The sequence below is a fragment of the Lynx canadensis genome, chromosome E2 (genome assembly GCF_007474595.2).
Source record: "Lynx canadensis isolate LIC74 chromosome E2, mLynCan4.pri.v2, whole genome shotgun sequence".
In the NCBI taxonomy this organism is placed as follows: Eukaryota; Metazoa; Chordata; class Mammalia; order Carnivora; family Felidae; genus Lynx; species Lynx canadensis.
The window spans coordinates 43,544,579-43,572,557 of NC_044317.1; the positions used below are offsets into that span (position 1 = coordinate 43,544,579).

At 46.3% G+C, this 27,979-nt stretch overlaps 1 protein-coding gene across 1 annotated transcript; it reads right to left on the bottom strand.

Annotated features, from left to right (window-relative positions):
- Positions 1-9,668: 9,668 nt before the first annotated feature.
- LOC115503338 (protein FAM187B) lies at positions 9,669-13,891 on the bottom strand. The gene is made up of 2 exons (XM_030299482.3): positions 12,890-13,891; positions 9,669-10,165 (listed from the first exon to the last, which is right to left on the bottom strand). The coding sequence occupies exons 1-2, from the start codon at positions 13,657-13,659 to the stop codon at positions 9,778-9,780; spliced, it is 1,158 nt and encodes a 385-aa protein (XP_030155342.1). The 5' UTR covers positions 13,660-13,891; the 3' UTR covers positions 9,669-9,777.
- Between the last annotated feature and the right edge of the window lie 14,088 nt (positions 13,892-27,979).

Here is a 27,979-nt window from a genome sequence, read left to right on the forward strand (position 1 = left end):
CTCGTGTTCTGTCCCTGTCTCTCTCTCAAAAATAAATAACATTAAAAAAAATTTTTTTAACGTTAACAAGTGTAGAATCCAGATGATAGGTGCATGGGAGTCATGGTAAAATTCATTCACCTTCTCTGTAGGTTTGAAAATTCTCATAATTCAGTGTTGGGGGGGGGCAAGGAAAGCCTATGGAGAGTCAGGAAATTGAGTCCACTGCTGTGGAAGATGCTCAAATCAATGGTGGCTCGGGGCATCTGGGTGGCCCGTCCGTCAAGAGTCCCATTCTTGTTACTGGCTCAGGTCGTGATCCTGCCGTTCTGCGTCAGACTCTTGATTTCAGCTCAGGTCATGATCTCAGGGTTCCTGAGATCGAGTCCCACAGCGGCTCTGAGCTGACAAGTGTGGAGCCTGCTTGGGATTCTCTCTCGTCCTCTCGCTCTGCCCCTGCCCCACCTCAAAATAAAGAAATAAACATTAAAAAAAATAATGTCGGCTCAAATCGGGCAGAAGCCTGGATCTTTCTTGGGGACGGCGCCCCTCTCTCCTGCTGGGGGGGCCAGCCGAGGGTGTTGTCCTCAGTGGCTCACAGTCGCCAGGTCCAGGGAGGAAAGGCAGGAAGGGGAAATGGAGATCTGTCTGTGGTTGGGACTTACAAAGCTAACAGAGAAACCAAAAGGGATGACAATTATAACGACAATGGCCAGCATACCCCCTTACAGGAGGCGCGGCCCTCTTCCAAGGGCATTACAGGGTTCATCCCTGTGACCCTCACGACCTTGTGAGGTAGGTACCTGCTGTTGTTCTCATTTCCGGATGTGGAAGCTGAGGCCCAGGGATGTTGAGCCGAGTCATTATGTCAGGAAGGACACGGCATGAAACGAATCCCCATCCCCCGGGGCCGGAAGTCAATGGCTTTGCGGGTGACACTGACGAATCAAAACCCAGAGGCATAAACATCTTAAGAGTTGGGGAGATGGTGATGGAAGGGTGACAGGCCGCCGTGACTACTGCTTGTGTCTGGAGGGAGGAAGTGGTGGAGGGTGGGTGAGGGAGGGGGTGGCAGGCACGGAGGCCACAGCTGCTATGTCAGGAAATGAGGCCTGGGGGCGCCTGGGTGGCTCAGTCGGTTGCACATTCCAACTTGGTCTCAGGTCATGATCTCACGGCTCGTGAGTTCGAGCCCCACGTCGGGCTCTGCGCTGACAGCTCGGAGCCTGGAGCCTGCTTCGGATTCTGTGTCTCCCTCTCTCTCTGCCCCTCCCCTGCTTGCGCTCTGTCTCTCTCTGTCTCTCTCTCAAATATAAACATTAAGCAAATAAATAAATATTTTACAATTTAAAAAAAAAAGGAAATGAGGCCCGAAGGCGTGAATCTGGGAGTCGGGCAGGTTCTGCGCGTGAGCTCCCCAGTGTCTGCCCGGCTCATTCACGTGAGCGTCCACACCCACTGTCGGCATCCGGGATGGGGGTCAGCAAAATCAGCGCCGATGAGCGAGGCCGGTGGAGCCGGACAGCCTGCCTGCAGGGAAGACCCCGGCTGGACGCACCAGACGAGGAGCGGCCCACAGGGGCACAGCCACAGGGGCCTCTCCCAGCATCAGGCCAGTTCCGCAAAAACCACCATTGAAGACAGCAGCACCAGCTGCCGCCACCAACATTCGGAAGCACATTTCTAGCCAGGCGCTGCTCTAAGTGTTACAGGGCCGAGAACGGATTCCAAACTCGGGGTCGGCTGCTGGCCGCTCTAAAGCCAGACACAAGTGAGGGTGGGAAGGCAAGGTTGCTTTATTCAGGAAGCGGGCAACCCGGGAGGATGGTGGACTGATGTCTCAAAACCATCTGCCCTGTCCAGGGGGAGCCGGAGGGTTTTAACGCGGAAGGCACAGGAAGAGGGCAGGGGCTTGCGTGCGGGAGAAGCTGGCGGCCAGGCCATTCGGCGGAGGTCCACGCGGCCCTGAACAGACTCGGCATCAGGGACGGCTGTTTTCAAATGTGGTCATGCCTTCTCTTCTGGGGAGGGGTGGGCCTTCACTTCCCAAGGCCAGCGGTCTGCAAATCTCGAGGAAAGTTGCTTAGTTCTTCTACAGAACAAGGGACTTAGGTCCGCAAGCCAGGGGCTCGTGGACTTGAAGCAGGTTATCCCTTAAGACCTGCTGGAGCGCTGTTACGTAAGCACTACACATGCATTAACTCACTCGATCCTCCCGGCGACAGGGACGGGGAGGGGACCCGGAGGCTCAGGGCGGGGTCCCATGAAAGGCCGTGGCACCGGGGATCCCCCGGGGGAACCTGCGGCCACGAAGGGTCACTGCAGCGTAATGTTAGTCAAACATCAGCTTGCCCGAACGTGGACAGTTACGTGGCTCACTTCCAGTGCCCTCGGCTTGAATCTCAGCCGCAGGAGCCACATCGGCGCACAAGTGCAGAGCGAGCCACCGTGGAGGAGCCACCCGGCACGCGCCTGCATCGGCAAAATGGCAATAGTAGGAGCACTTTGCAGAGAGTCCACTGAGGCCGGCGAGCTCCTCGTGTGGGGAACTCAGGGCCCCGCTGGCCCTAAGGCCAGTTAGCGTTAGCACTGTGATTCTTGCTTTGATAGAAGGTCAGCGAAGGAAGAAGGAAGGAGGGGAAGAAGGCAGGAAAGAGACGAGAGAAGAGCACATCTTCACATTGAAGGGGAAAGAAGGCAGTGAGGAGGGAGGGGTGGGATGAGGGACAGAAGAAGAAATGTAAAGCGGGTGGAATGTTCCCGAAGGTTCCCACGAACAGCTAAGCTTTGTCCTCAGTGGGGTAGATGGGTCCCGACCACACAGCCGAGCAGGTTTTCTGAGCGGGTTAAGAGTCTTCCTGGGTCCATTTCCAGCTCTGCCATGTCCCAGCTGAGGCGACGAGCAAGTGACCTTCTCTCTCTGCGCCTCAGTTTCCCCGTGCCAGCAGGTTGGGAACCCGAGGAGCCCATGTAGCCAAGCATGCTTGCTGTCTTTGTTAAGGGGCGGGCGGTGACGCCCGGATTCTGCTCATGAGATGTCATTACATTCACCCAGTTCTCAGTCGGCTGACAAATCAAAAGCATATAAATAGCCACGTTCGGTTTCTCATAAATGCATTAAAAAATGACTCGGCGTGACTGTTTTGCAGAGATCTAACGGGTGTCAAGGTCACGGGCTCAGAAGGAACTGCAGCTGCCCGGTGGCACCAGGTGTCGTCCCTCTCAGCCCATGCCCTCCTTGGCACAGGCTCACGCTGCCACTCCGGGCCCTGGCAAGCCCTGCCCGGTGACTCAGGCCCGGCCACTGCCCGTTTGCCAGGACTCAGCCCTCTGGCCCAGCCTGCATTAGGTCAGTCTGTTCACAAGCGGGTTCCGGGAAGGCTGTGCCAGGCCGTGGGTGGAGGGGAGAGCAGGGAGACACAGACACGGTGAGGGGAAAGACTGGGCTGTCCTGGGGCCCCCCCTCCACCTCCCTTCCTAAAGTTCTCGGAGGCTGACCTCACCCCTGGCTCAGAAGAGGGACGCTGGGGACAGCAGACACAGCTTCGGGACTCCACTGTCTGGATTCAGTTCCTCGCTGCCCCACACGTGACCTCAGGCTTATTCACCCTATCAGTGCCTCACCTTCCCCATCTGCAAAATGGACATAATAACAGTGCTACCCCACAGGGTTGCTGGAAGGTTTAAATGGTTCAATGGATATTATTACCGTTATGTCCTGATGCTCCCAACAATGTCAGGCACAGAGTATCTTCTCCGAATAAGGCTTGCTATTATGACTCCTTTTCTGTGAAGTAGTTAAGAGCAAGGAGTCTGGAGCAGCCTCGTTGGGTTCAGCTCCCGGCCTGGCCACTCATTACCTGCGAACCCTTAGACATGGATCTTAATCTCTGTGCCTCAGTTCCCTCATCTATAAACTGGAGATGATGATAACCTCATAGGGTGTGAGGACTAAATAAGTTACCACCTGCCAAGTGCTTAGAACAGTGCCTGGCACACAGTGAGCACTCTGCCGTTGTCTCTGTCGTCGTGAGAGGTATGCTCTCCTTCCACTGCGATGTAATCCTGGAGCTGCCCTCATCTCTTGGGAAGCATCTGCCTGAGGATTAAGGCAATGCAGAAAAAAGGGGAGTGAAGACAACGTGGGAGGACACTGTTTGAGCACCTGGATCTAACTGTGCCTGAAGCAGAACTACTCTTGGACTTCTCCACTCCAAGAGCCAATACACTCCTTCTGAGCTTGAACCACTTTGCCTGGATCTCTGGTACTTGCAGCCAAAGGTGTTCTGACTGATACAGAAGGCTATTGGAGGCTCAAACAACACAGAGGGGAAACACATGGGGTGGTGGGGAAGCTAAGGAAAGGAACACGAGTGATACAGCTGGGAAGACTTAGTTTCCTCCTCCTGGGTTAGAACCCAGCCGTGTTCCTTGCTGCCTACGTAAAGCGATTACAGAAAGGATGCAGCCCATCACTCCTCCCTGTATGCATTCTGCCAGTGTGACTTTGCTCCTCTTCTCATCAAAAGATGGAGTCTATTTCCTCACGCTTACAATCTGGGCTGACCTTGTAACTTGCCGCGGCCAATAGAACACAGAGAAAGGGATGCTGTGCTACTTCTAAGCTTAGCCTGTGCAGCTTCTGCTTGCTTTCTTGCAGCCTTGCCATGACCTCGTGAACGTGTCCAGGCTAGCCTGCTGCGGGTAGGAGACTGAAGGCTCCCCAGCCAACTGCCACCCAGCCCCCTGAAGCAGAGCCATCTAGCTTCCGGTAGACCAGAAGAACTACCCAGCTGAGCCCAGCCTGTTACCGACCTACAGAATGGAGAGGTAAAGAAATAATCGTATCAAACCACTGCATTTTAAATGGTTTCTCCTGCAGCAGTAGATAACAGATCTTATTTATTTATTTATTTATTTTTCAACGTTTATTTTTTTGGGACAGAGAGAGACAGAGCATGAATGGGGGAGGGGCAGAGAGAGAGGGAGACACAGAATCAGAAGCAGGCTCCAGGCTCTGAGCCATCAGCCCAGAGCCTGACGCGGGGCTCGAACTCACGGACCGCGAGATCGTGACCTGGCTGATGTCGGACGCTTAACCTACTGCGCCACCCCGGCGCCCCAACAGATCTTATTTAATCCAGCCTTGCCCAGGGGTCTTTCCCAAGCCTAACCTTCAAGGCACATGGAAGGCAAGCCAAGGCCACTCTGCCCAAGTCCCTGGTCAAATGCTACCTCTGAGCTTGGGCCTCAAAAGGCCCTGCAGCTTCTGTCCACTTTCTTGGACCCTTCCCACCGCCTTGTGGACAAGCCTGGCTCTCTGCCTGCTGGAGGATGAGACCACGTGGAGAGCCCAGCTGCCCCAGCCCACTGCCGGCACCTGGTCCAGCCTGGACGGCCGACTCCTGCACACGTAAGGCACCTCAGCCAAGACTGGAGGGCCAACCCCAGGCCGCTGTTGATCAGAGAAGCACGAATAATCCCAGCTGAGACCCGAACTACCGAGCTGGTCGCTAGACTTGTAAGCAATCATAGACTCTTACTATTTTAAATCCCTGATTTGGGAGGATGTTTTTATTTTGCAGCCGTAATTGATACACTAAGTGTGTATCCATAGGCAAGTAGATTTACCCTTCTAGCCCTCAGTTTCCTCCTGCGGGGGAAAACAAATCACTTGGGATGGTCGTGAGGATGCTGTGCGCTCATGATCCTAAAGCTTTTGGCACAGTGCCTGGCAGAGACTAAGCACTCAACTAAGGGAAGTTGTTTTAAAAGAGGTAAAACGAAGGGCAGACAGCTGACAAACACCCCCTCACTTTGCATCTCCCCGCCTTGTCTGGCCAGCTGTGGCTCATTCCAGAGATGACCAGTGGTCCATAGATTCCCAAGCCTTTTGTCCTTTTTTTTTTAAATTTTTTTTAACATTTATTTATTTTTGAGACAGAGAGAGAGCATGAACGGGGGAGGGGCAGAGAGAGAGGGAGACACAGAATCCGAAACAGGCTCCAGGCTCCGAGCAGTCAGCACAGAGCCCGACGCGGGGCTCGAACTCACGGACCGCGAGATCATGACCTGAGCCGAAGTCGGCCGCTTAACCGACGGAGCCACCCAGGCGCCCCAAGCCTTTTGTCCTTTAATGTCACCAATGCAGAGATATTGGAGGTAGGGCTGAAAACCCTTGAGAAGGTAGTTTAACACCTAGCACCCCAAGGCCTTCCTGTCCAGGAAAGGTAGCCACACAGTACTCAGAACAAGTTTTGAACGGAGACCTAGGTTCTGATCCAATCGCTGCCATTTTCCTGCCATGTGTCATTGAGCAACCAATGCAACCATTCTGAGCTTCCATTTCATCCCTGTAAAATAGCGATAATTATACTGACCTCCTAGGATTATGGCTCATTGATTTCTTCCTTCAGTCAATTGACACTCTTGCTATGTTCCAGCTGTTTCAGGAGTAGGAGATACAGTGGGGAAACAACAACAAAAAATATCCCTGACCTCATGGAGCTCTCAGTTCAGTGGGTAAAGAAAAATATTAGCCCAACGGCGACAAAAGCAAGTGAAAAATCGCAGAAGTGACAAGTGTTTTGGAAGGAGTGTGTGTCAGTCAGGATAGGCTGCTTATGCTGTGGTAACAAACATCCCCCAAGCCTTACGGCTTATAATAACAAAAGTTTATTTCTAACTTATGTGCCATGTGTATTGTGAGTCAGCTGGAACTCTGCTCATACCTCGACCCAGGCTGGCAGAACACCCTCCATCTCAAGGGCCATGGGTTCTGCACAGAGGAAAGAGGACTCCAGAGTATTTTGCTCTGGAATTAAGTGCTCTAGCTTAGAAGTGACTTGGATTACTTCTGCCATGATCTCATGGTTCGTGGGTTCGAGCCCCACGTCGGGCTCTGTACTGACAGCTTGGAGTCCGGAGCCTGCTTCAATTCTCTGTCTCCCTCTCTCTCTCTCTGCCCCTCCCCTGCTCATGCTCTGTCTCTCTCTCAAAAGCAAACATTAAAAAAGAAATTCTTGTTAAAAAGAAAGTATCAGCAAGGAGCTAGGAGGTCTGAACAACTAGATGGAAATTTGAGAACCAAAAAATACTTTAGCCAAAGGAAAAGGCTCACTGGACGGACGGAAGAACACAGCAGAGAGGACCCAGGGAGGTGACAGCAAACTTGATCAACAGACGTTCTCTGACCTGAAGAGAAGATGGGGGGGGGCGGTGGGGAATCAACAGCCTCAGGGACCCGTGGGACAGCAGCAGGTCTAACATCCATGTCCCAGGAGACAAGAGGGGAACATGTGGCTGAGAAAATACTTGCAGAATCTAATCTGGGGAAGCGGAAGTGAGGGAAAGCAAGGCCCGAGAGGGGCTCACCTGATGAACGGGCATGGATGGGCCGGTTGCCGCTGTGCCCACCTGAAGGTCGGTGTCACTGAAGAGCCTGAGGGAAGGTGTTGGATGCGCCCCAGACCTGTGGCTCCCACCGCCATCCCTCTTGGGTAAGGATTGCTCCCGGGGGCACCAGCTGCCCAGCTGCCGGCCTGGCTCCTGAGGGGAGGCAACTGTCTGCGTCACCGCTGAAGCTGCAGGGGACCTCAGGGGGACCGGGGGTTATGGGGGGGGGGGGAGTTTGTTGCCTACCACTGCGTAACAAATGGCAGTACACTAAGTGGCTTAAAACCACACACGTGCATGATAGCCCAGTGTCCAGGGGTCAGGAGTCCGGATGCGGCTCCCTGGGGTCCTCTGCTCAGTCCAAGTGTCGGTCAGGCTGTGTTCTCATCCGGATGCTCGACAGAAGAACCTGCCTCCCGCCTTACTCAAATTGTTGGCAGAGTTTATTTCCTGGGGACCGTGTGACTGAGGCCCGGGCTGTCACCTCAGGTCCTAAAGACTACTTGTGGCTCCTAGAGGCCGCTCACGGTTCGCACCAAGCGGGCTTCCGTGCCATGGCTGCTGACCTCACCCGGCCAGCGAGCCTCTCTCTGCATCCGGGAGGCTAAGACAGAGTCTCATACAACGTAGCCTCATCCAGGGGTGACATCCTGACCCCTTAACAGTAAGAATATGAATATGAATGTGGTTAGAAGCAAGTCACCGGTGCCATCCACACTGGACGGGAAGGGGAACCCCACAAAGCGTGGACACCAGGAGGTGGAAATCACTGGGGTCACCTTAGTGTCTGCCTGCCGCCGGGGGACGTGGACTGCCTTGGCTGTGGACTGTGGTCCTCAGGCCTGGGGGCAGCCTGTGCTTGGTGCTGGCTGTTCCACCCCCGGCTACCGCGCCATGTGCCGCCGCGGGTGCGGGAAACCGGGGGTTCTGGGGAGCTGGTCGGAGGGCCCCAAGGTCTTCCTTCACTCTCCCGTTGCTGGCCCCATCTCAAGTTTGCTGTGTGACCTCAGGCAGGGTGCTTGAGCCCTCTGTGCCTTGATGTCTTCAACTACAAAACGAGGTTTGGAGGCGCCTGGGTGGCTCCGTCGGTTAAGCGTCCGACTTCGGCTCAGGTCATGCTCTCACGGTTCGTGGGTTCGAGCCCCGCGTGGGGCTCTGTGCTGACAGCTCGGGGCCTGGAGCCTGCCTCGGATTCTGGGTCTCCTTCTCTCTCTGCCCCTCCCCCGCTCGAACTCGGTCTCTCTCTGTCTCTCAAAAATAAATAAACGTTAAAAAACCATTTCAAAACAAGGTTGGGAGGAACCCCAGCCTCATGGGTGGCTGGCTGTGAGGACATAAAGTTCATGAAGGTGTGAGTTCTGATCATGCCAGGAAGTTCACAAACATTTGCCATTGCTGTCATCATTATTCTCTGCCTCTGTTTCCCAACGGACCCTGTTTAGTTCTCCACGAATGTCCTCCCGATTCTGCAGGAACCTTTGTGTCTGTGGGCACCGTGAGAAGCCTTAAGTGTTTTGGCAACAGTGTCTGGTAAGCGAGGAGTGAGCTCTGCCCTCTGCTCAGGGGCAGAAGCTCCGTTCTGGAAGTTTCAGATCTGTCCAGTGGGATATCAGGGCAACGAGTTTTACGAGGCATTAATATTTTATTTCTCACTCTTGCACTCTGCGGAACAGTGTATATAATTTCTGGGAACAACTAGGCTTGGTGACTCCCGTGGGTCAGCTGGGCCAGGCCTGGCGCCTTGTCCTGGTAGAACGGGTCTGTCTCTCCTTCTTGGGGCTCTCTCTCCACTGCAAGAGCCAGGAGGGGTGACACAGGTCCGGCGGCCCGGGGCTACGACCCTGGGAACACCCTCTGCCTCGGACAGATATGGCTAAGCCTGAAAGCCCTCAGCACATCTGAGGGAGTGCGGGGCAAGGACAACCAAGGAAAGGCAGAGCCCAGTGCTGATCTGCAGGTCGGGGTGTGACCCCCCCTCCGCTACTCCCTCCCATCCTGTCTCAGCCCTTGTCCTCGGGGGAATGCAGTAAGCTGCCTAAGGTGGCTACAGTTTACCAACTCCCAGAGACTCGCCCTGAAAACGGTGAGTTCCATCTCTCCCGTCCTCCCCGTGAGGAAAACAAGACTTGAGCTCAAACTGGAGCGCCCCCACCCCCCACCTTCCAATTACTGGACAGTAGTTGCCTCAGTTTCCTCATCTGCGGGATGGGGATTGTTAAGGGGTTAACAGAGCAGGACCTGGAACAGGGAAGAGCTCATCAGCCTTCGCTGCGGCCATGGGCCTGTTCTGCACCTGCGGGCACCGCCTCTGCCGCCCCCCACCCCCCCGGAAGTGCCTTGGGAAGGACAGTTAAAGTGACGGAGACACAGGAGGCCAAGTGTCCTGGGCACAGAGGGCTTGCTTCATTTCACCAGCAGCACCCGGTCACTGCTTTTGCCCTGGGAAGGGTGGAAGATCTTGAGCAGCACCCCCAGCAGGCCCAGGACCGTGCCCAGCAGCAGCAGCAACTTGAGCCCCTTGAGGATGGAGCTGGCCTTCCCCTCCTGGGTCTTCCCTTTCCCCCGGTGTGGCCCGCCTTCCTCTTCCCTGAGAGTCTCCGCCGTGCCTGGAAAGGGCACGGGGTTGAACCGGGCCATGAGCTCCTGCTGCACGAAGCACTTGTAAATGGCCGGCTGGAAGACCCGCAGTTGCTTGCCGCCGTTGGAAGGTTCCAGAATGGTGTCCAAGTCCTGGCTGGAGAGCTGGCTCTGCCAGGTCAGGGGGATGTTGTCGGCTTCCCAGAGGATGGGCCTGCAAAGGAGGACAAGGTCAGCTGCTGTGGCCCCGGGGGGGTACGTGGGGGACTGGTGTCTGAGAGGAGATGGGGACAGCGGCGCCCTCCTCCCTGGGGAACAGCGCACAGTGCTACAGAGCAGGGGGAAGGTGGGGACGGGTGTCGGGGAGCTCAGAGCCCCACCCCCACTCGATCTGCGACAGGAAAATGCCTCTAGCTCTTCAAGCCTCCCATTGCTCATCTGAAAACCGGGGGGTGTGACTATACCTGCCTCTGAGGGTTACTTGGAGGAATCAGCAAGAACGCACACCCCCACTGCCCCCCACCCCACTTTCCTGGCCGGGCCTCATTTTCCCCACTCTGTCTCTCACTGAGGCTGCCCCAGCCACATTGGCCTCCTAGGTGGTCCTCCAGCACGCACCTTCCTGCCTCAGGGCCATTGCCCTGGCCGTTCCCTCTGCCTCGAGGGCTGTGCCTCGGCACACAGGGCTGGCTCCCTCATCTCCTTTCAGTGCTGGCAACTTCTCAGCCCGTCGTGACCGAGGAACAGAAAGGAGACCCAACAGACGGCATTGACAGGGCCGGTCATCATGCAAGCGAAAACGAACACCCACTAGAGGGTGGGGCTTTGCGTCTGGACAGGCATTTGCCCCTTAGACATCACAATGAGCCCGTGATGGATCGTGTTGGATCGTGTCCTCCCCAAATTCGTGTTCTAAACCTCAGGACGTGACCTTCTTTGGAAATTGGGGTGTTGCAGATGTAATTAGTGAAGACGAGGTCAGACTGGAGTAAATCCCTGGACCCTAAATGCAATACAACCTGTGTCCTTTTGAGAAAGGGAGAAGAGGGGCGCCTGGGTGGCTCAGTGGGGTAAGCGTCCGACTTTGGCTCAGGTCATGATCTTGCAGTTCACGAGTTCGAGCCCCGCGTTGGGCTCTCTGCCGACTGACAGCCTGGAGCCTGCTTCGGATTCTGCGTCCCCCTCTCTCTCTGTCTCTCCCCCACTCACGCTCTGTCTGTCTCGAAAGTAAACATTAAATAAATTTTAAAAAAAGAAAGGGAGAAGAGACACAGACCCAAACAGACAGGGAAAATGCCGAGTGATGACAGGGACAGATGGGGGGCGGGGGGATGCAGCTACAAGCCAAGGTAGGCCAAGGATTGCCTGCCACTCCCAGGAGCTAGGCAGAGGCAGGACAGATTCCACCCAGCATCTCACAGGGCGCGTGGCCCTGGTGACGCCTTGGCTTTGGACTTCTGGCCTCCAGAACTGCAAGAGAATACATTTACATTGCTGTAAGCCACCCAGTGTGTGGTACTGTGTTGTGACAGCCTTAGGAAATGAATGCAACCCGCATTCTACAGACAGGGAGACTGAGGCCCAGAGGGACACCACAGGCCCAAAGTCGCACAGCTGGAAAAGCGGCAGAGCTGGGATTGGAGCCCAGGTCTGGATGAATCCAGAGTCCAAGATGTAAACCTCACAGGAAATGCCACTCCACTCGGCTCCCTTGAGACCCGGCAACTCCTAAAGCCTCTGGGGACCTCCCTTGATTCTTATCTCAGGTCCCCAGTGACTGGCAGCCAGGGACTCCTTGTCTGGCAAGCGGCGTGGAGTGGGTGGCCCAGTCCAGGTAAGAGGAGAGACTCGTGTGCCCTTTCCTGCACTTCTGAACTGGGTGGCGGGGGAGGGTTATAGGGAGTAGCTGTTACTTTTATACTTAAAGGAGGAGGGGAAAAGGAGGAAGGGACACCATGGAGAGAGGGTGAGAAGGAGAAGAGGTCAGAGGTCACAGCTGGAACAAGGGAGAGCAAACCAGATGGAGGTAGCGGGTTCACACTGACAGAGCCTGTGGCTACAGAGGCCCCAAGGGGTTGCTGGGGCCCCCACCTTGCAAGGGAGGGGCCATCCCTGGCACGCGGGGCTGGAGGCCACGGGGACTCTGCAGCCAAGCTTGCAGGATTTAGGGCCACCGTGGATCCCCCCCCCCCCCCCCCCCGCTCCGGGCAAGGACTGTGCCTTCTGAGAGCTGCAGCTTCTTCATCTGTAAATGGCCCCCCTGGGGCCCACGGCTCTGGCTCTGGGGCTGGGATGCAGCCCGTGGCCAAAGTGCAGGGTTGTGAGTGGTTGTAATTCTTCTCACCGGGGTCAGGGTCATCAGTGCGGGTGGCTTAGGGAAGACAGGCCAAGGGGAGATTTCCCAGGGGCTCCAGGCAGGAATATAAGAACATGAGTGTGCGTTCTGCGAGGCAGACCCTGATGGGTACCCTCCCGGGGCAGCCTCCTCTCCTCGGGGCTCTCTGATCCTCCCCAATGAGCAGAGGTCTCAGGGTCCCACAGCGTTCTGAGCTTCCCCCGGCATAGCCTCATTACTCACGTGGGCTTCTCCCATCCCAGCCCTGACCACCCCGGGCTGTCCACCCCCCATCCCCACCCCCAGGCTGGGGGCTTCCGCAGGGGTGTCTGATGAGCGCCACATCCACAGCATGGCCGACCACAGGAGCGGCCACAGAATCGGCCAAGCCCTCCCGAAGGGTCAGCGGTCCTGTTCTACCTGTGTGACTCAATTGTGTGTGGGCGCCAGGAGGCTCTTACCAAAGGCACATCTGAAGAGGCCGGCAGAGAGCAAGCTGACCATGTGGGCCCCCTCCCCTCTGCAGGAATTCATCATGAAGGCTCCCAGCCTGGGGGACCCTGGCTAGGAGCCAAGGGCAGGGCTGGTGCCTGTCTCCATCACCTGTAGACAGATCCCAGGGGGCAGGTGAGCCACACGGATCCCGACTCCTCAGTGATCTCAAAGTTGTCAAAGGGGACGTAATCCGACGTCAGTGCCGTGCACGGGACGTGGCAGGCGTCCACCTGCATCTCGGGCCGCATGCGGCTGGACCACACCTTCCTACCTCCCAGATACAGCCAGCAGGGCATGGGTTCCTGCAGGGGCTCCTCGATGTAGCAGTACCCCAGGCGTTTCCGCTCGCCCAGCCCCCCACAGCGGTTACAGTCCTGCCAGGGCTCCCAGCGGGTGAAGACGATCCCTTTGCCACCCAGACTCAGGCTCTCGTTCCGCAGGGGCTTCTGACCCAGTCCCTTGTGTGTTATGTGCAGGGTGCTGACATCCTGGAAGTCAATCTCATACTGTACCACTTGGAGGCCGTCCTTGTCCTGGCAGTGGTAGAAACCCGTCTGGGAGGGCAACGGACTCTGAATGAGAACGCCACTGTCAGGTATGATTTCTATGTTGGAAGCACTGGAGAGTGTGTGGGACCAGCTGGTCCCATCTTGCAGGAAGAAGTACCACTGTGACCCAGAAGAGTTGCAGGGCAAGAAGACGTCATTGTCCGAGAGGAGGGCTCTTTGGCATTGTTTCTCGTTGGGACAGCTGAAGGAGACATAGAACCCTGGCAAGGGGACAGCAAAGCTGAGCAGCAGCCATAGGGTGGTTAGCATGGTGGACTGGGACTGTGGCGGTGGGCAGGGCACCACGCTGGCCATTGTGAAGTCACCCATGAAACCCAGGCCGGCCCTGGGCAGCAGGCTGAATTGTAGCTCACCTCATGGCTAAGTGAGGTCACAATCCCTGTTTGACTGGTGACAGTTTAACAACTCTAATATCTATTCCAAGCCCTCCACTCTGCTGGGATAGGAGGAAACTTAATTTGTCTATTCAGGATTTTCTCTACCATTCCCTGCTCTGGCATTAACGTGCCACATGTGAACGTTCAACACATTTTTCCTGAACACCTACTATGTTCTGTACACAGTTCTTAGTGCAGGGGGTGGAGAGGTGAATAAATTCTGTCTGGTTACCATTCTTATTTCCTACCCCTCTCCCCCAGCCTCTCCTCCCCAGACATGCTGGCCTCCCTGCCACCTTCTGAAAACATCAGGCAAGCAAAGGGCTCCTGCCCCAGGACCTTTGCATGTGCTGGTCCCAGACTCTTGCCACAGATATCTGCATGATTCAACTCATCTTAAATAAGCAAATATTTTTCTCAGTGGTCCCCTTTCCAAACCCTTTCCTAAACTCCTTCTCAGTACTGAAATTAAAAACAATTATTGTGCAGGCTTGATATGCCATCGCTCACTCATTTCACAAGTTTCCTGAATGCCTACCATGTGCCTTATTCTAATCACAGCCCCAAACAGGTTAGACAAAGCCTCTTCCCTCTTGGACTTACCTTCTAGTGGAACAGACAGATAATAAACAAATATATAATACACAATACCAGATACAGGTGATTCTCCTTATTCATGGTGGTTATGTTCTATAAAGTTGCTGAATTAGCAAATACTGAACATTGTTTGTAGGAGACATACAGACTTAAGCAAGGTCCTACGAGCCTTTGGTCATAACATTTTCTGTCAACTGCTCAACATATAACTTTGCTATATGTATATTTTTGTTTAAAGGCCTCTTAGTTAATATATATCGTTAATTAATTAACAATGAACTTGTACACAACAGCACTATTAACTCATGCCTGAACAATGCTTCTCTAACACACGTGTTTTCTTGACCAGACATGTCACAGCCTTCTCGTGCTTAGGGACACTGGCTAACATGTCAGCACTGCCTGGGAGCCATTTTAAATAGTGAAATCATCAACAAAAAGTACAAAAATGCAACAACAACAAAAAAAGTGGCACTAAGCAGACCATGAAAAAGGATACTTGTTAATAGTATGATAGCTGATGGGGCGCCTGGGTGACGCAGTCGGTTAAGCGTCCGACTTCAGCCAGGTCACGATCTCGCGGTCTGGGAGTTCGAGCCCCGCGTCGGGCTCTGGGCTGATGGCTCAGAGCCTGGAGCCTGTTTCCGATTCTGTGTCTCCCTCTCTCTCTGCCCCTCGCCTGTTCATGCTCTGTCTCTCTCTGTCCCAAAAATAAAATAAAAACGTTGAAAAAAAAAATTTAAAATAGTATGATAGCTGAAACCAGAAGGCAGTGTCTCCCTGTTCAACCTCAGCTGGGAATGTGCATTAAGTGATTCGACTGTTTCACTCCTCTTTGCATGTCCACAAATGACTTTGGAACCACTGTGGGGGTTGACCTGGGGCTACAAATAAATTTTAGCGAGCGGGTGAATTCACAATCATGGAACCCTCAGATGATGAGGACTAATAATCACTAAAGATAAGAGTAAAGCAGGGGATCGCTTCTCAGCCTTTTGGCTGAGATCAAGTGAAGAGTAAAGCAGGGAAATGGGCATAGAAAGTGAGGAGATGGACGTGAGCGCGAGCTGAGGGAGGTTGGTCAGGCCTGTCTGAACACTCACCGAGGAGGTGAAGTTGCACAAACACCTGAATAAATTGACATAAAGGGCCGTGTGGGTTTCTGGAGGAAGAATATTCCCAAGAGATGGCTAGACCCTGACATGGCTGCCATATTTAAAGGGTGTAGAGGCCAGAGCGGCTAAGGAGCAGTGGACAAGGAGGAGAGTGGTGAGTGGGTGAGGTCAAAGTTCCATCCAAGTCTTTGCTAAGACATCCTGCCTTCCTCTACCTGGCTCCTTATGACCGGGGGCTCTCTCAGTCATGTCCCTGTCCCATGTGGAGACCTCTACAGGCTGTGTTTGGCATAAGCTGTGCGCTTCGACTCTGGAACTGCTGCTTCCATACCATTTCACCACCACCACCTTCACCACAGGAGTGGGCCACACATCTCCTCTGTTCTCGGATCTGTAAAACCGTTCAGAGTTTTTGTCTGCTCCCCAGGACCTTCTAAAATCCCTCTCTCTGAGACACATTAACAGTCGTACTTGTGTTGTTTCCCCTCCAGCTCTCTCCCTCTCTGTCTCCTCAGCCCAGGGGATCTTTTCTAAACACGTAAGCGGGGATATGGGGCCACTGTGAGATAGCCCACTTCCGATTTTCACACGGTCTAGGTGAGAAGTAACAGACTGGCTGGATACAGCCTGAATAAATGTTTGAATTGGCCTCCCTGGTGGAGGGGGTTGGGTATTTAAATCAGCGGCCAACATGTAAAAGCCAAGAGATTTCACATGAGAATCCAGATTCCCTGCTATTCTTTAATAATGTGGGTGGGGTTTCCGCTTACTACTACAACCGAGAAGCTTAGATCAACACCCTTGCTAATAACAACTATAGATTTTAAGACAACCATGATTAATATGTTCAGGAGAGGACAAGAAGAGGATTTTGAACCGGTAGAAAAGAATCAAATGGAAATATTAGAACTAAAAAATAAAATTTGTGAAATTGAGGATTCTCTAGAAAGGATAGCAATCTATTAAACACAACAGAAAAGAAGATCAGGGAAATGAAAGATGGGACCACAGAAAAATATCTATACTGAAGTATACAAAGAAAAAGTGCAAGACACATATAAGACATAGCAAAAAGTTCTAACGTTCATGTAAATGGAGACTCAGAAGCACATAAGTAATATTTTAAGGTACTGAATGAAAACTTTCCAAAACTGACAAAAAACATCAAGCAACAAATTCAAGATGGCCTTCAAATCCCATACAGGGTAAATATAAATGGAGCCACACCCAGGAACTTTATAGGAAAACACTGCTGAAAAGCAAAGAAGAAATAATAAAGATGGCCAGAGAAAGGGCGCCTGGGTGGCTCAGTCGGCCGGGCGTCTGATTTCGGCTCAGGTCATGATCTCACAGCTCATGAGTTCGAGCCCCACGTTGGGCTCTGTGCTGACAGCCCGGAGCCTGGAGCCTGGAGCCTGGAGCCTGCTTCGGATTCTGTGTCTCTGTCTCTCTCTCTGCCCCTCCCTGGCTCATGCTCTCTCTCTCTCTCTCTCAAAAATAAATTTAAAAAATTAAAAAAAAATGTTTTTAAATGGCCAGAGAAGAAAAAGATACAAACTTTGAAAGTGATAATCCTAAGACCCTACACGGACTTTTAAAAAGAAATGATGGGAAAAAAAAAAAAAAAAAGAAATGATGGAAGCTAGAAGACAATGCAATGCCACCTTCAAAACACTAAAAGTAAACGACTGCCAATCTAGAATTCTATATATAGATTTCTATAGACCACAATTAAAATATCTTCTAAAGACGGAGGCAAAAAATAATGATATTTTCAGATGAAAACTGAGAGGATTTACCATAGCAGAGCATACTAAAAGTAATACCAAAGAGAATTCTCCAGGCAGCAGGAAACTGATCCCAAATGAAAGCAAGGCAACACAGGAATAAAAACTACCAGAAGAGTAAATATGTGGGCAAAATTAAATTAATATTTAGAGTATTTAAAAATAATGTCTTATGGGGTTTAAAATATATTTAAAATAAAAAATACTAAGCACAACAGACGGAAGCATAAATGGAGCTAAAAAGTTATAAGGTCTCCACATTGTCGAGGTAATGGTACAAGTACAAATTTATATTATATTATATTCTAATGAGTGAGAATTAATTTTGTAATCTCTAGCGAAATCATAAAAGAATGCATACCTAATAAGCTAATAGATGGGGAAATGGAATAATTAAAAAATACTGGGTAAAAAAAAAAAGTACTTGGTGAATCCAGTACTATGTTGAATGAAAGTGGCAAGAATGGACATCCTTATCTTTTTCTTGACCTTACGGGGAAAGCTCTCAATTTTTCCCCACTGAATATAATGTTCACTGTGGGTTTTTCATATGTGGCCTTTGTTGAGGGCTTTTATCATGATTGGATGTTGTACTTTGTCAAATGCTTTTTCCGCATCTATTGAAAAGATCATATGGTTTTTATTATTTCTCTAATTAATGTAATGTACCATGTTGATTGATTTACAAATATTGAGCCACCTTTGTATACAAGGAATAAATCCCACCTGATTGTGGCAAACAGGATAGAAAACCCAGAAAAACCCCCACAATTATATGATCACTTAATCATCAAAAAAACAGGAAAGAATATCCAATAGGAAAAAGACACTCTCTTTGATAAATGGTGTTGGGAAAACTGGTCAGCGACATGCAAAAGAATAAAACTGGACCACTTTCTTACACCATACACAAAAATAAACTCGAAATGGATTAAAGACCTAAGTGTAAGACTGAAACCATAAAAATCCGAGAAGAGAGAACAGGCAATAGTGCCTCTGACATTGGCCTTAGAACGTTTTTCTAGATATGTCTCCTAAAGCAAGGGAAATAAAAGCAAAAATAAACTATTGAGACTACATCAAAACAAAAAGCTTCTACACGACAAAGGAAACAGTCAACAAAACTGAAAGGCAACCTACTGAATAGAAGAAGATATTTGCAAATGACATATCCAATAAAGGGTTAGTATCCAAAATATATAAATAACTGATACAACTCAACACCCCAAAAACAATAATCCAATTAAAAATGGCCAAAAGACATGAACGGACATTTCTCCAAAGAAGTCATCCGAATAACCAACAGACACATGAAAAGATGCTAATATCACTCATCATCAGGGAAATGCAAATCAAAACTGCAATAAGATATCACCTCACACCTATCAGAATGGCTAAAATAAAAAACCCAAGAAACAGCAAGTGTTGGCAAGGATATGGAGAAAATGAACACCCTTGCACTGTTGGTAGGAATACAAACTGGTGCAGCCACTGTGGAAAATGGTATGGAGGTTCCTCAAAATGTTAAAAATAGAACTTCCCTATGATCCAGTAATTGCACTATTGGGTATTCACTCTCAAAATACAAAAACCCTCATTCAAAAAGATATATGCACCCATATGTTTATAACAGCATTATTTAAAATAGTCAAATTATGGAAGCAGCCCAAGTGTCCACCAATAGATGAATGCATAAGGAAGATATGATATCTATACAATGGGATGTTATTCAGCCATAAAGAAGAACGAAAGTTTGCCATTTGCAACAACATGGATGGAGCTAGACAGTATAATGCTAAATGAAATAAGTCAGAGAAAGACAAATTATTTCATTCATAAGTGAAATTTAAGAAACAAAACAAATGAGTAAAGGAAAAAAAAAAGGAGAGAAAGAGAGAGGAAAACCAAGAAACAGAATCTTAACTATAGAGAATTGATGGTTACCAGACGGGAGGTAGGTGGGGGGATGAGTTAAATAGGTGATGGAGATTAAGGAATGCATTTGTTGTGATAAGCACTGGGTGATGTATAGAACTGTTGAATCACGATATTGTACACCTGAAACTAATATAACATTGTATGTTAACTATATTGGAATTAAAATTTTTAAAAATACTTGGTAAATCCAAAAGTAAAACAAGACAAAAGAGCCAAAGAAGGGACAGAACATGTAACAAGCAAAGAGGAAGATGGTAAACTTAAACCCAACTATATCAGTAATTACATTAAATGTAAATGAACTAAATACTGCAATTAAAAGACAAAGATTTTCACACTGAATACCAAAACAAAAATCTAAATATATACTTCTTTTTTTTAATGTTTATTTTTTTTTAGAGAGAGAGAGGCAGAGCACAAGCTGTCGGGGGGTGGGAGGTAGAGAGAGAGGGAGACACAGAATCCGAAGCAGGCTCCAGTCTCTGAGCTGTCAGCACATCACCTGATGCAGGGCTCGAATTCATGAGCCGTGAGATCATACCCGAGCCAAAGTCAGACGCTCAACCAACTGAGTCACCCAGGTGCCCCTAAATATCTACTTCTTAAGAGATTAATTTTAAGTAAAAAGATATAGAAAAGTTGAAAGTAAAGACATGGAAAAATATCATGCAAACACTAAATAACAGAAAACTGGTATAGTGGTTATACTAATAACAGAAAGTAAACATTAAGGCCAAAAGTATTAATAAGAGATTACAAGAGCCATTGTATAAGATGGTCAGTTCGATAGGAAGTTATAATGATCCTAAATTTGTGTGAAACTAAAAATATATGAAGCAAAACCTTCTAGCACTAAATGTTGAAATAGACAAATCCACAAGGCAATATGCAAACAAAAATTTAGTAACAATAAAGAATATTTGAGCTATATGATATAAACTTGACTTAATCATATATATAATGTAGAACACTGCACTCAACTTCAGATCACATATTTTTTCTAATTACATGAAATATTTGGCAAAATCGACCATATTTTAGATCATAAAACAAGTCTCAATAAATGTTAAAGGAACAGAATCACATTTTTGGTCAGTAGAATTAAGTTAGACTCAAATGACAAAAAGATAACAAGAACATCACTAGATATTCGAAATTTGTACAGTGAAATGTCTAAATAACTAATGGATCAAAAGAGAAACCACAATTGAAAATATAAAGTATTTTTAACTGAATGAAGATAAAAATATAACATTAAAACTTGTAAGATGCAAGTAAGTTATATCTAGGGGGAAATTTCCAGCCTAAATACATATTTTGAGGGGGTGGGGGATAGAAACTAGAGATCTAGGCAAGTATCTCAAACACCAGAAATCAATTAGATAGAAAACAAAACCAACAAACCAAAAGTTGGTTCTTTAAAAGATGAATGAGGGGCGCCTGGGTGGCGCAGTCGGTTGGGCGTCCGACTTCAGCCAGGTCACGATCTCGCGGTCCGTGAGTTCGAGCCCCGCGTCAGGCTCTGGGCTGATGGCTCAGAGCCTGGAGCCTGTTTCCGATTCTGTGTCTCCCTCTCTCTCTGCCCCTCCCCCGTTCATGCTCTGTCTCTCTCTGTCCCAAAAATAAATAAACATTAAAAAAAAAATTAAAAAATAAATAAATAAATAAATAAATAAATAAATAAAAGATGAATGAGATTGATAAAGCCCTAGCAAGATTGATCAAGAAAAAAACAGGAAGAAGGCCTAAATAACAAATACTAGTAATGAAAAAAAGAGATATTACTACTTTCAGGCATAAAAAGATAATCAGATGATATTAAAAACAACTTTTGGCCAAAACTTACACAAAAATTTAGATAAAATGGATAAATTCATTGAAAAGCTTAACGACACTGTCACAAGAAAAATTCTGAACTGTTCTATATTTTCTATTAAAGAAATTGAATTTGTAATTAAAAACCTATGCACAAAATCTTTCTAATTCCAGAAAGCTTTACCACTGAATTCTTGCAAACATTTCTTAATGATTAAGAAATGGGATCAATCTTTCAAAATCGCTCCAAAAATATAAAAAGATGAAACACTTCCAAACTTCTATGAGGCCTGCATCACCTTGACACCAAAACCTTATGAGGATATCACCACTAAGGAAAATATCAGGCCAATCTCTTTCATGAACAAGGACACAATATCCTAAACAAAATATTAGCAAATTTCTTCCAATGATAAGTAAAAAGAATAAACATCATGACCACACTGGGTTTATCCCAGGAAGGCAAGCTTGGGTTTACATATGAACATCAATCAATGTAATTCACCATAATAACACAACAAAGGAGAAAACCATATTATCCCCTTATTAGATGCAGAAAAATCATTTGATAAAATTCAACACTCATTCATGGCTCAAAACTCTTGGAAAACTAGGAATAAAGGGAATTTTACTAATTTGATAGTATTTCTACTAAAAACCTAGAGCAGTATTATATTTAATAGTGATAAGCATGTCTGCCATCAACCTCTCCACTCAGCATTTTACTAGAGGTAAGTGAATTTAGCAAAATAATTTGATACAAAGTCATATACAAATACCAAGTATATTTTTATATACCAACAACAAACAATTAGAAGATGAAACTTAGAAGATATAATTTGTCTCTTTAGCTGCCCCTCCAAAGTTGACAGGCATGTGTTTCAGCCCTCCACTCACCTGCACCCCTGCCAAAGCTAATGGATGCACCCAGGCCCTGTGCTCTCCTTCTGTCTCATGAAAACTGGCCAGTATGCCAACCAACCAGTTGACACAGGGGATTCCCCTTAATTGCCTGGTTCTGGTAGTTGGTTCTGGGGAGGGGGTGTAGGGCTTGTGTTTCTAGGCCCCAGTGGGACTGAAACAATTAGAGAGACAGTGCGGGTAGGCTACTATCCCTAGGGCACTCTACAGAAGACTGAAACACATCCCAGTCTTCCTGTGAAAAAGACCTATCTACCCATCCTAGAGTTTTGCCACACATCTAGAGGCTATGAAGGAGCTCTCAGAGAATGTAGGCCACGGGCACCATCTTTGTGTTCTCCCTTGGCCTTACTACAGTTCACTGTTACCTTCCAGAATGGAGCTTATAAACTCATCTGGAGCCCTAATTTTCACATCTGTCACACAAGGGACACCTACAGATCAACTAGTTTAGAAGCCAGCAGGGTTTATAACTGTTGTCTCATAGGACTGTATAAATTGGCATAATTTAAAAGCTGCTGCCAATCAGCCTGAAACTAGGTGTTGACTGAGATTCCTCCCTTTGAAACACTGAAAATTCTTGGCACACCCTCACCAAATGGGACCAAGCAAGAATAAGTCAGGCTCCTTGAACAATCAAAAAGGTATGAGAGAAAATCAAGAACTAGGGAACAGTTGAATGATAAAGGTTCATCTCCTACACAAAGTCACAAAGTCATTTCTTCAAGACTGGGAGAGGTAGCTATTTCACCTAAGATCTAGAAACAAACACATAAAGTTGAGCAAGTTGAGGAAACAGAGGAGTTTTTTTCCAAATGAAGGAACAAGATAAAATTTAGAAAAAAAATTAATAAAATGGAGATAAGTAACTTACCCAAGAGAGTAAGAGTTCAAAGTAATGGTCACAAAACGATACTCAGGAGAAAAATGAATGAACACAGTGAGAACTTCAACAAAAACAAATAAATAAAATCTAAGAAAGTACCAAACAGAAGCCACAGAACTGTAAACAATAACTGAGCTGAAAATGCACAACAGGAGTTCAACAGCAGACTAGATGAAACAGAATAAAGGATCACTGATCTGGAAGACAGGGCAGTGGAACTCACACAAACAGAGCAGCAAAAAGAGGAAAAAAGAATTTTAAAAAGTAAAGATAGCTTAAGGGACCTAGAATACAACATCAAGCAGGATAACATTCACATTATAGGAGACTCAGAAGGAGAAGAGAGAGAGAAGGGAGAAGAAAACTTATTTGAATAAATAATGGCTGAAAAATTCCCTAAACTGAAGAAGGAAACATACATCCAGATCCAGGAATCCCAGAGGGTTCCAAAAAAGATGAACTCAAAGAGATCCGTACACCAAGACACATATATAACTAAAATGTCAAGAGATAGAGATAAAGATAACGAGAGAATCTTAAAAGCAGTGAGAGAAAAGCAACTTATTACATACAAGGGAACCCCCATAAGACTATCAGTAGAGTTTTCAGCAGACATGTTGCAGGAAGAAGGAAGTTGGCATAATATATTCAAAATGCTGAAATGAAAAACTTCCAACCAAAATACTCTACCTGGAAAGGTTATCATTTAGAATTGAAAGAGAAAAAGAATTTTCCAGGCAAACAGAAGCTAAAGAAGTTCATCATCACTAAACCAGCCTTATGAGAAATGTTAAAGGAACTTACATATGCCAAAAAGAAAGGACACTAATTAGTAACAATAAATGTATGAAAGTAAAAATATCACTGGTAAAGATAAATATACAGTAATAAAGATAATGGATTAATCACAAAGCTAGTGTGAAGGTTAAAAGACAAAATTAGGGGCACCTGGGTGCTCAGTCTGTTAAGCATCTGATTCTGGATTTTGGCCCAGGTCATGATCTCACAGTCATGAGATCAGCCCTGTGTTGGGCTCTGCACTGGCTGTGGAGCCTGCTTGGGATTCTCTCCCTCCCTCTCCCTCCACTCCTGGTGCTGCTGCTTGTGCACATGCTTGCAATCAATCAATCAATCAATCAATCAAAACTATACCCACAATAATTAGTTAAGGGATACACAAAAATAAAAAGATGTAAAATGTGACATCAAAAACATAAAACAGAAGGGTGGAAGTAAAAATGTAGAGTTTTAGAATGTGCTCAAACTCAGCTGGCTATCAATTTAAAATAGACTATTATATATAAGGCCATTATATGTGAGACTCATGGTAACCACAAAACAAAAACCTATAGCAGATACACAAAAGATGAGAAAGGAATCTAATCATAACACTAAAGAAAGTCACCAAACAACAAGGGAAGAGAGCAAGAGAAGAATAAAGGAACAAAGAGAAACTACAAAACAGCCAGAAACCAATTAATAAAATGGGAATAAGTATATACCTATTAATAATTACTTTAAATGTAAATGAACTAAATTCTCCAATCAAAAGACATAGAGTGGCTGCATGGATTTAAAAACAAAAAACAAAAAACAAAACCCATTAATATGCTGCCTAAAAGAGACTCACTTCAGATGTAAAATTACACAGAAACTGAAAGTGCTAGAAAAAGATGTTTCATGCAAATGAAAACAAACAAAAGGCTGAAACCTAACTTATATCAGGTAAAATAGACTTTAAAATAAATTCTGTAATTAAAGACAAAGATGGGCATTACATAAAGAATTCAACCCAACAAGCTATAACATCTGTAAACATTAATGCACCCAACACAGAAGCACCTAAATATGTAAAGGAAATATTAACAGGGAGAAACTGACAGCAAAACAATAGTAGGGGACTTTAGTACACTACTTACATCAATGGATAGATCATCCAGACAGAAAATCAATAAGGAAATAACAGCATTAAATGACACATTAGGTAAGATGGACTTAATAGGTATTCACAGAACATCCTATCCAAAGCAGTAGATGCACATTATTCTCAAGTGCACATGGAACATTCTCTAAGATAGATCATATGTTAGGCCACAAAACAAGTCTCAGTAAATTAAAGAAGATTGAAATCATATTGGGCATCTTTTCCAACCCCAATAGTATGAAATTAGAAATCAATTACAAGAAGAAAACTGGAAAAATCACAAATATGTGGAGATTAAACAACATGCTCCTGAACAGCCAATGTGTCAGTAAAGAAATGAAAGGAGAAATCAAAGGATACCTGAGACAAATGAAAATGGAAATACAACATACCATATTCTATGATATAGAAAAAGTAGTTTTAAGAGGGAAGTCCATAGTGATACAGACCTCAAGAAACCAGAAAATCTCAAATAAGCAATCTAACTTTACACCCAAAGAAACTAAAAAAAGAACAAATGAAACCCAAAGTTAGTAGAAGGAAAAAAATAATAAAGGTCAGAGCGGAAATAAATGAAATGGAAACTAAAATGACAATGGAAAAGATCAACATAACTAAGAGTTGGTTCCTTGAAAAGATAAACAAAGTTGGCAAACCTTTAGCTAGACTCACTAAAGGAGAAAGAGAGAGAGGTGGGGAGAAAGGGCCCAAACAGATAAAATCAGACATGAATGAGAAGTTACAATCGATATCACAAAAATATAAAGGAACATAAGAGACTACTGTGAATAATTATACATCAACAAATTGGACAACCAAAAAGAAACGGATAAACTTCTAGAAAAATAAAATTTTCCAAGACTGAATCATAAAGAAACAGAAAACCCCAAAAGACATTACTAGTATAGAGATTGAATCAATAATCTAAAACCTCCCAACAAACAAAAGTCCAGGACCAGACAGTTTCACTGGTGAATTCCACCAAACATTCAAAGAAGATTTAATACTTATCCTTCTCAAACTCTTCCAAAAAAATTCAAGAGGAGGCAAACTCATCTTTTTAGACCAGCATTACCCTGATGCCAAAACTAGACAAGGATGCAGAAGAAGAAGAAGGGGAAGAGGAAGAGGAAGAGGAAGAGGAAGAGGAAGGAGGAAGAGAAGGAAGAGAAGGGGGAAGAGGAGGAGGAGGGGGAAGAGGGAAGGAAGGCAGGGGTAGAAGAAGAAGAAGGAGAAATAGGGGGCAGAGGGAAAGGAAGACGGAAGGAAGGGAGGGAAGAAGAAAGAAGGAAGGAAGGAGGGAGGAGAGAGAAGGAAAAAGGAAAGGAAAGAAGGAAGGAAGGTGGAGAGGGAGGGAGGGATGAAAAGAGGAAGGAAGGGAGGGAGGGAGGGAGGAAGGGAGGGAGAGAAAGGAGGAAAGGAAAAAGGAAAGGAAAGGAAAGGAAAGGAAAGGAAAGGAAAGGAAAGGAAAGGAAAGGAAAGGAAAGGAAATAATTACAGGCCAACATCCCCAATGAACACAGATGCAGAAATCCTCAAGAAAATATTAGCAAACCAAATTCAACAATACATTAAAAGGCTCATAAGCCATGACCAAGTGAGATTTATTCCAGGAATTCAAGAATGATTCAACATCCACAAATCAACCAATGAATGTGATACACCATGTCAACAGAATGAAGGATAAAAGTCATATGATTATCTCAGTAGATACAGAAAAAGCATTTTACAAAATTCAACATCCATTTATAATAAAAATTCTCAAAAGTAGTTATAGAGGGAATGTACCTCAACATAACAAAGACCATATATGACAAGCCCACAGTTAACATTATAGTTAATGGTGAAAACCTGGAAGCTTTTCCTCTAACGTCAGGAACAAGACAAAGATGCCCACTCTCACCACTTTTATTCAACATAGTACTGGAAATCCTAGACATAGCAATTAGACAAGACAAAGAAATAAGACATCCAACTTGGAAAGGAAGTAGTAAAACGATCACTATTTGTGGACAATATGGTTTTATATGTAGAAAACCCTAAGGACTTCACCAAAAAATTGTTTAAATAAACAAAGCCAATAAAGTGGTAGTGTACAAAACCAATGTACAAAAATAAGTTGCCTTTCCATACATCAACTATAGTTAGAAAGAGAAATTAAGATAATAATCTCATTTACATCAAAAAGAATAAAATACCTAGGAATAAGTTTAACCCACAAGGTGAAAGACTTATATACTGAAAACTGTAGTCAATGATGAAAGAAATTGAAGGAGACACCAATAAATAGAAAGATATTCTGTGCTCATGAATTGGAAGAATTAATATTATTAAAGTGTCCATATTACCCATATTACCTATAGATTCAAGACAATCCCTATCAAAACTCTGATAGCATTCTTTACAGAAATAGAACAAATAATCCTAAAATTTGTATGGAACCCCAAAGACTCCAAATAACCAAAGCAATTTTGAGAAATAACAAAGCTGGAGGCATCACACCCCAAGATTTCAAACTATATTACACAGCCATAATAATCAAAATAGTGTGGAATTAGCATAAAAATAGACACATAGATCAATAGAACAGAACAGAGAACGCAGAAGTAAATTCACACATATATGGTCAATTTATGACAAAGTATCCAAGAATATATAATTAGGAAAGGACAGTCTCTTTAATAAATGGTGTTGGGAAAAACTGGATGCTACATGCAAAGGAATGAAACTAGACCTTCATGTTACATTATACACAAAAATCAACTCAAATGGATTAAATGCTTAAATATAAGACCTGAAACCATAAAACTCCTAGAAGAAAACATAAGCAGTTAGCTCTTTGACATTGGTCTTGGCAACATATCTTTGGATTTGACCCCAAAAGCAATGCCAACAAAAGTAAAAATAAAAAAATGGGACATTAAACTAAAAAGATTCCACACAGCAAAGAAAATCATCAACAAAATGAAAAGGAAACCTACTGAATGGGAGAAAACATTTGAAAATTATTTTTCCAAGAAGGGGTTAATATCCAAAATACATGAAGAACTTATACAACTCAATAGCAAAAACCCAAATCATCGAATTTAAAAATGGACAGAGCATCTGAATACATGTTTTTCCAAAGAAGACATATAGCTAACAGGCACATGAACAGGCACAGGCTCAACATCACTCATCATCAGGGAAATTTAAATCAAAACCACAATGAGATATCACATCACACCTGTTAGAATGGCTATTATTTAAAAGATAAGAAATAACAAGTG

Excerpts from the sequence above, each read along its gene's own strand:
- LOC115503338 (XM_030299482.3), bottom strand. The coding sequence starts at position 13,659 with ATGGGTGACTTCACAATGGCCAGCGTGGTGCCCTGCCCACCGCCACAG. Across the intron at positions 10,166-12,889 it reads CCCCTGGGATCTGTCTACAG|GCCCATCCTCTGGGAAGCCG; the intron begins GTGATGGAGACA and ends CCTCCTTTGCAG.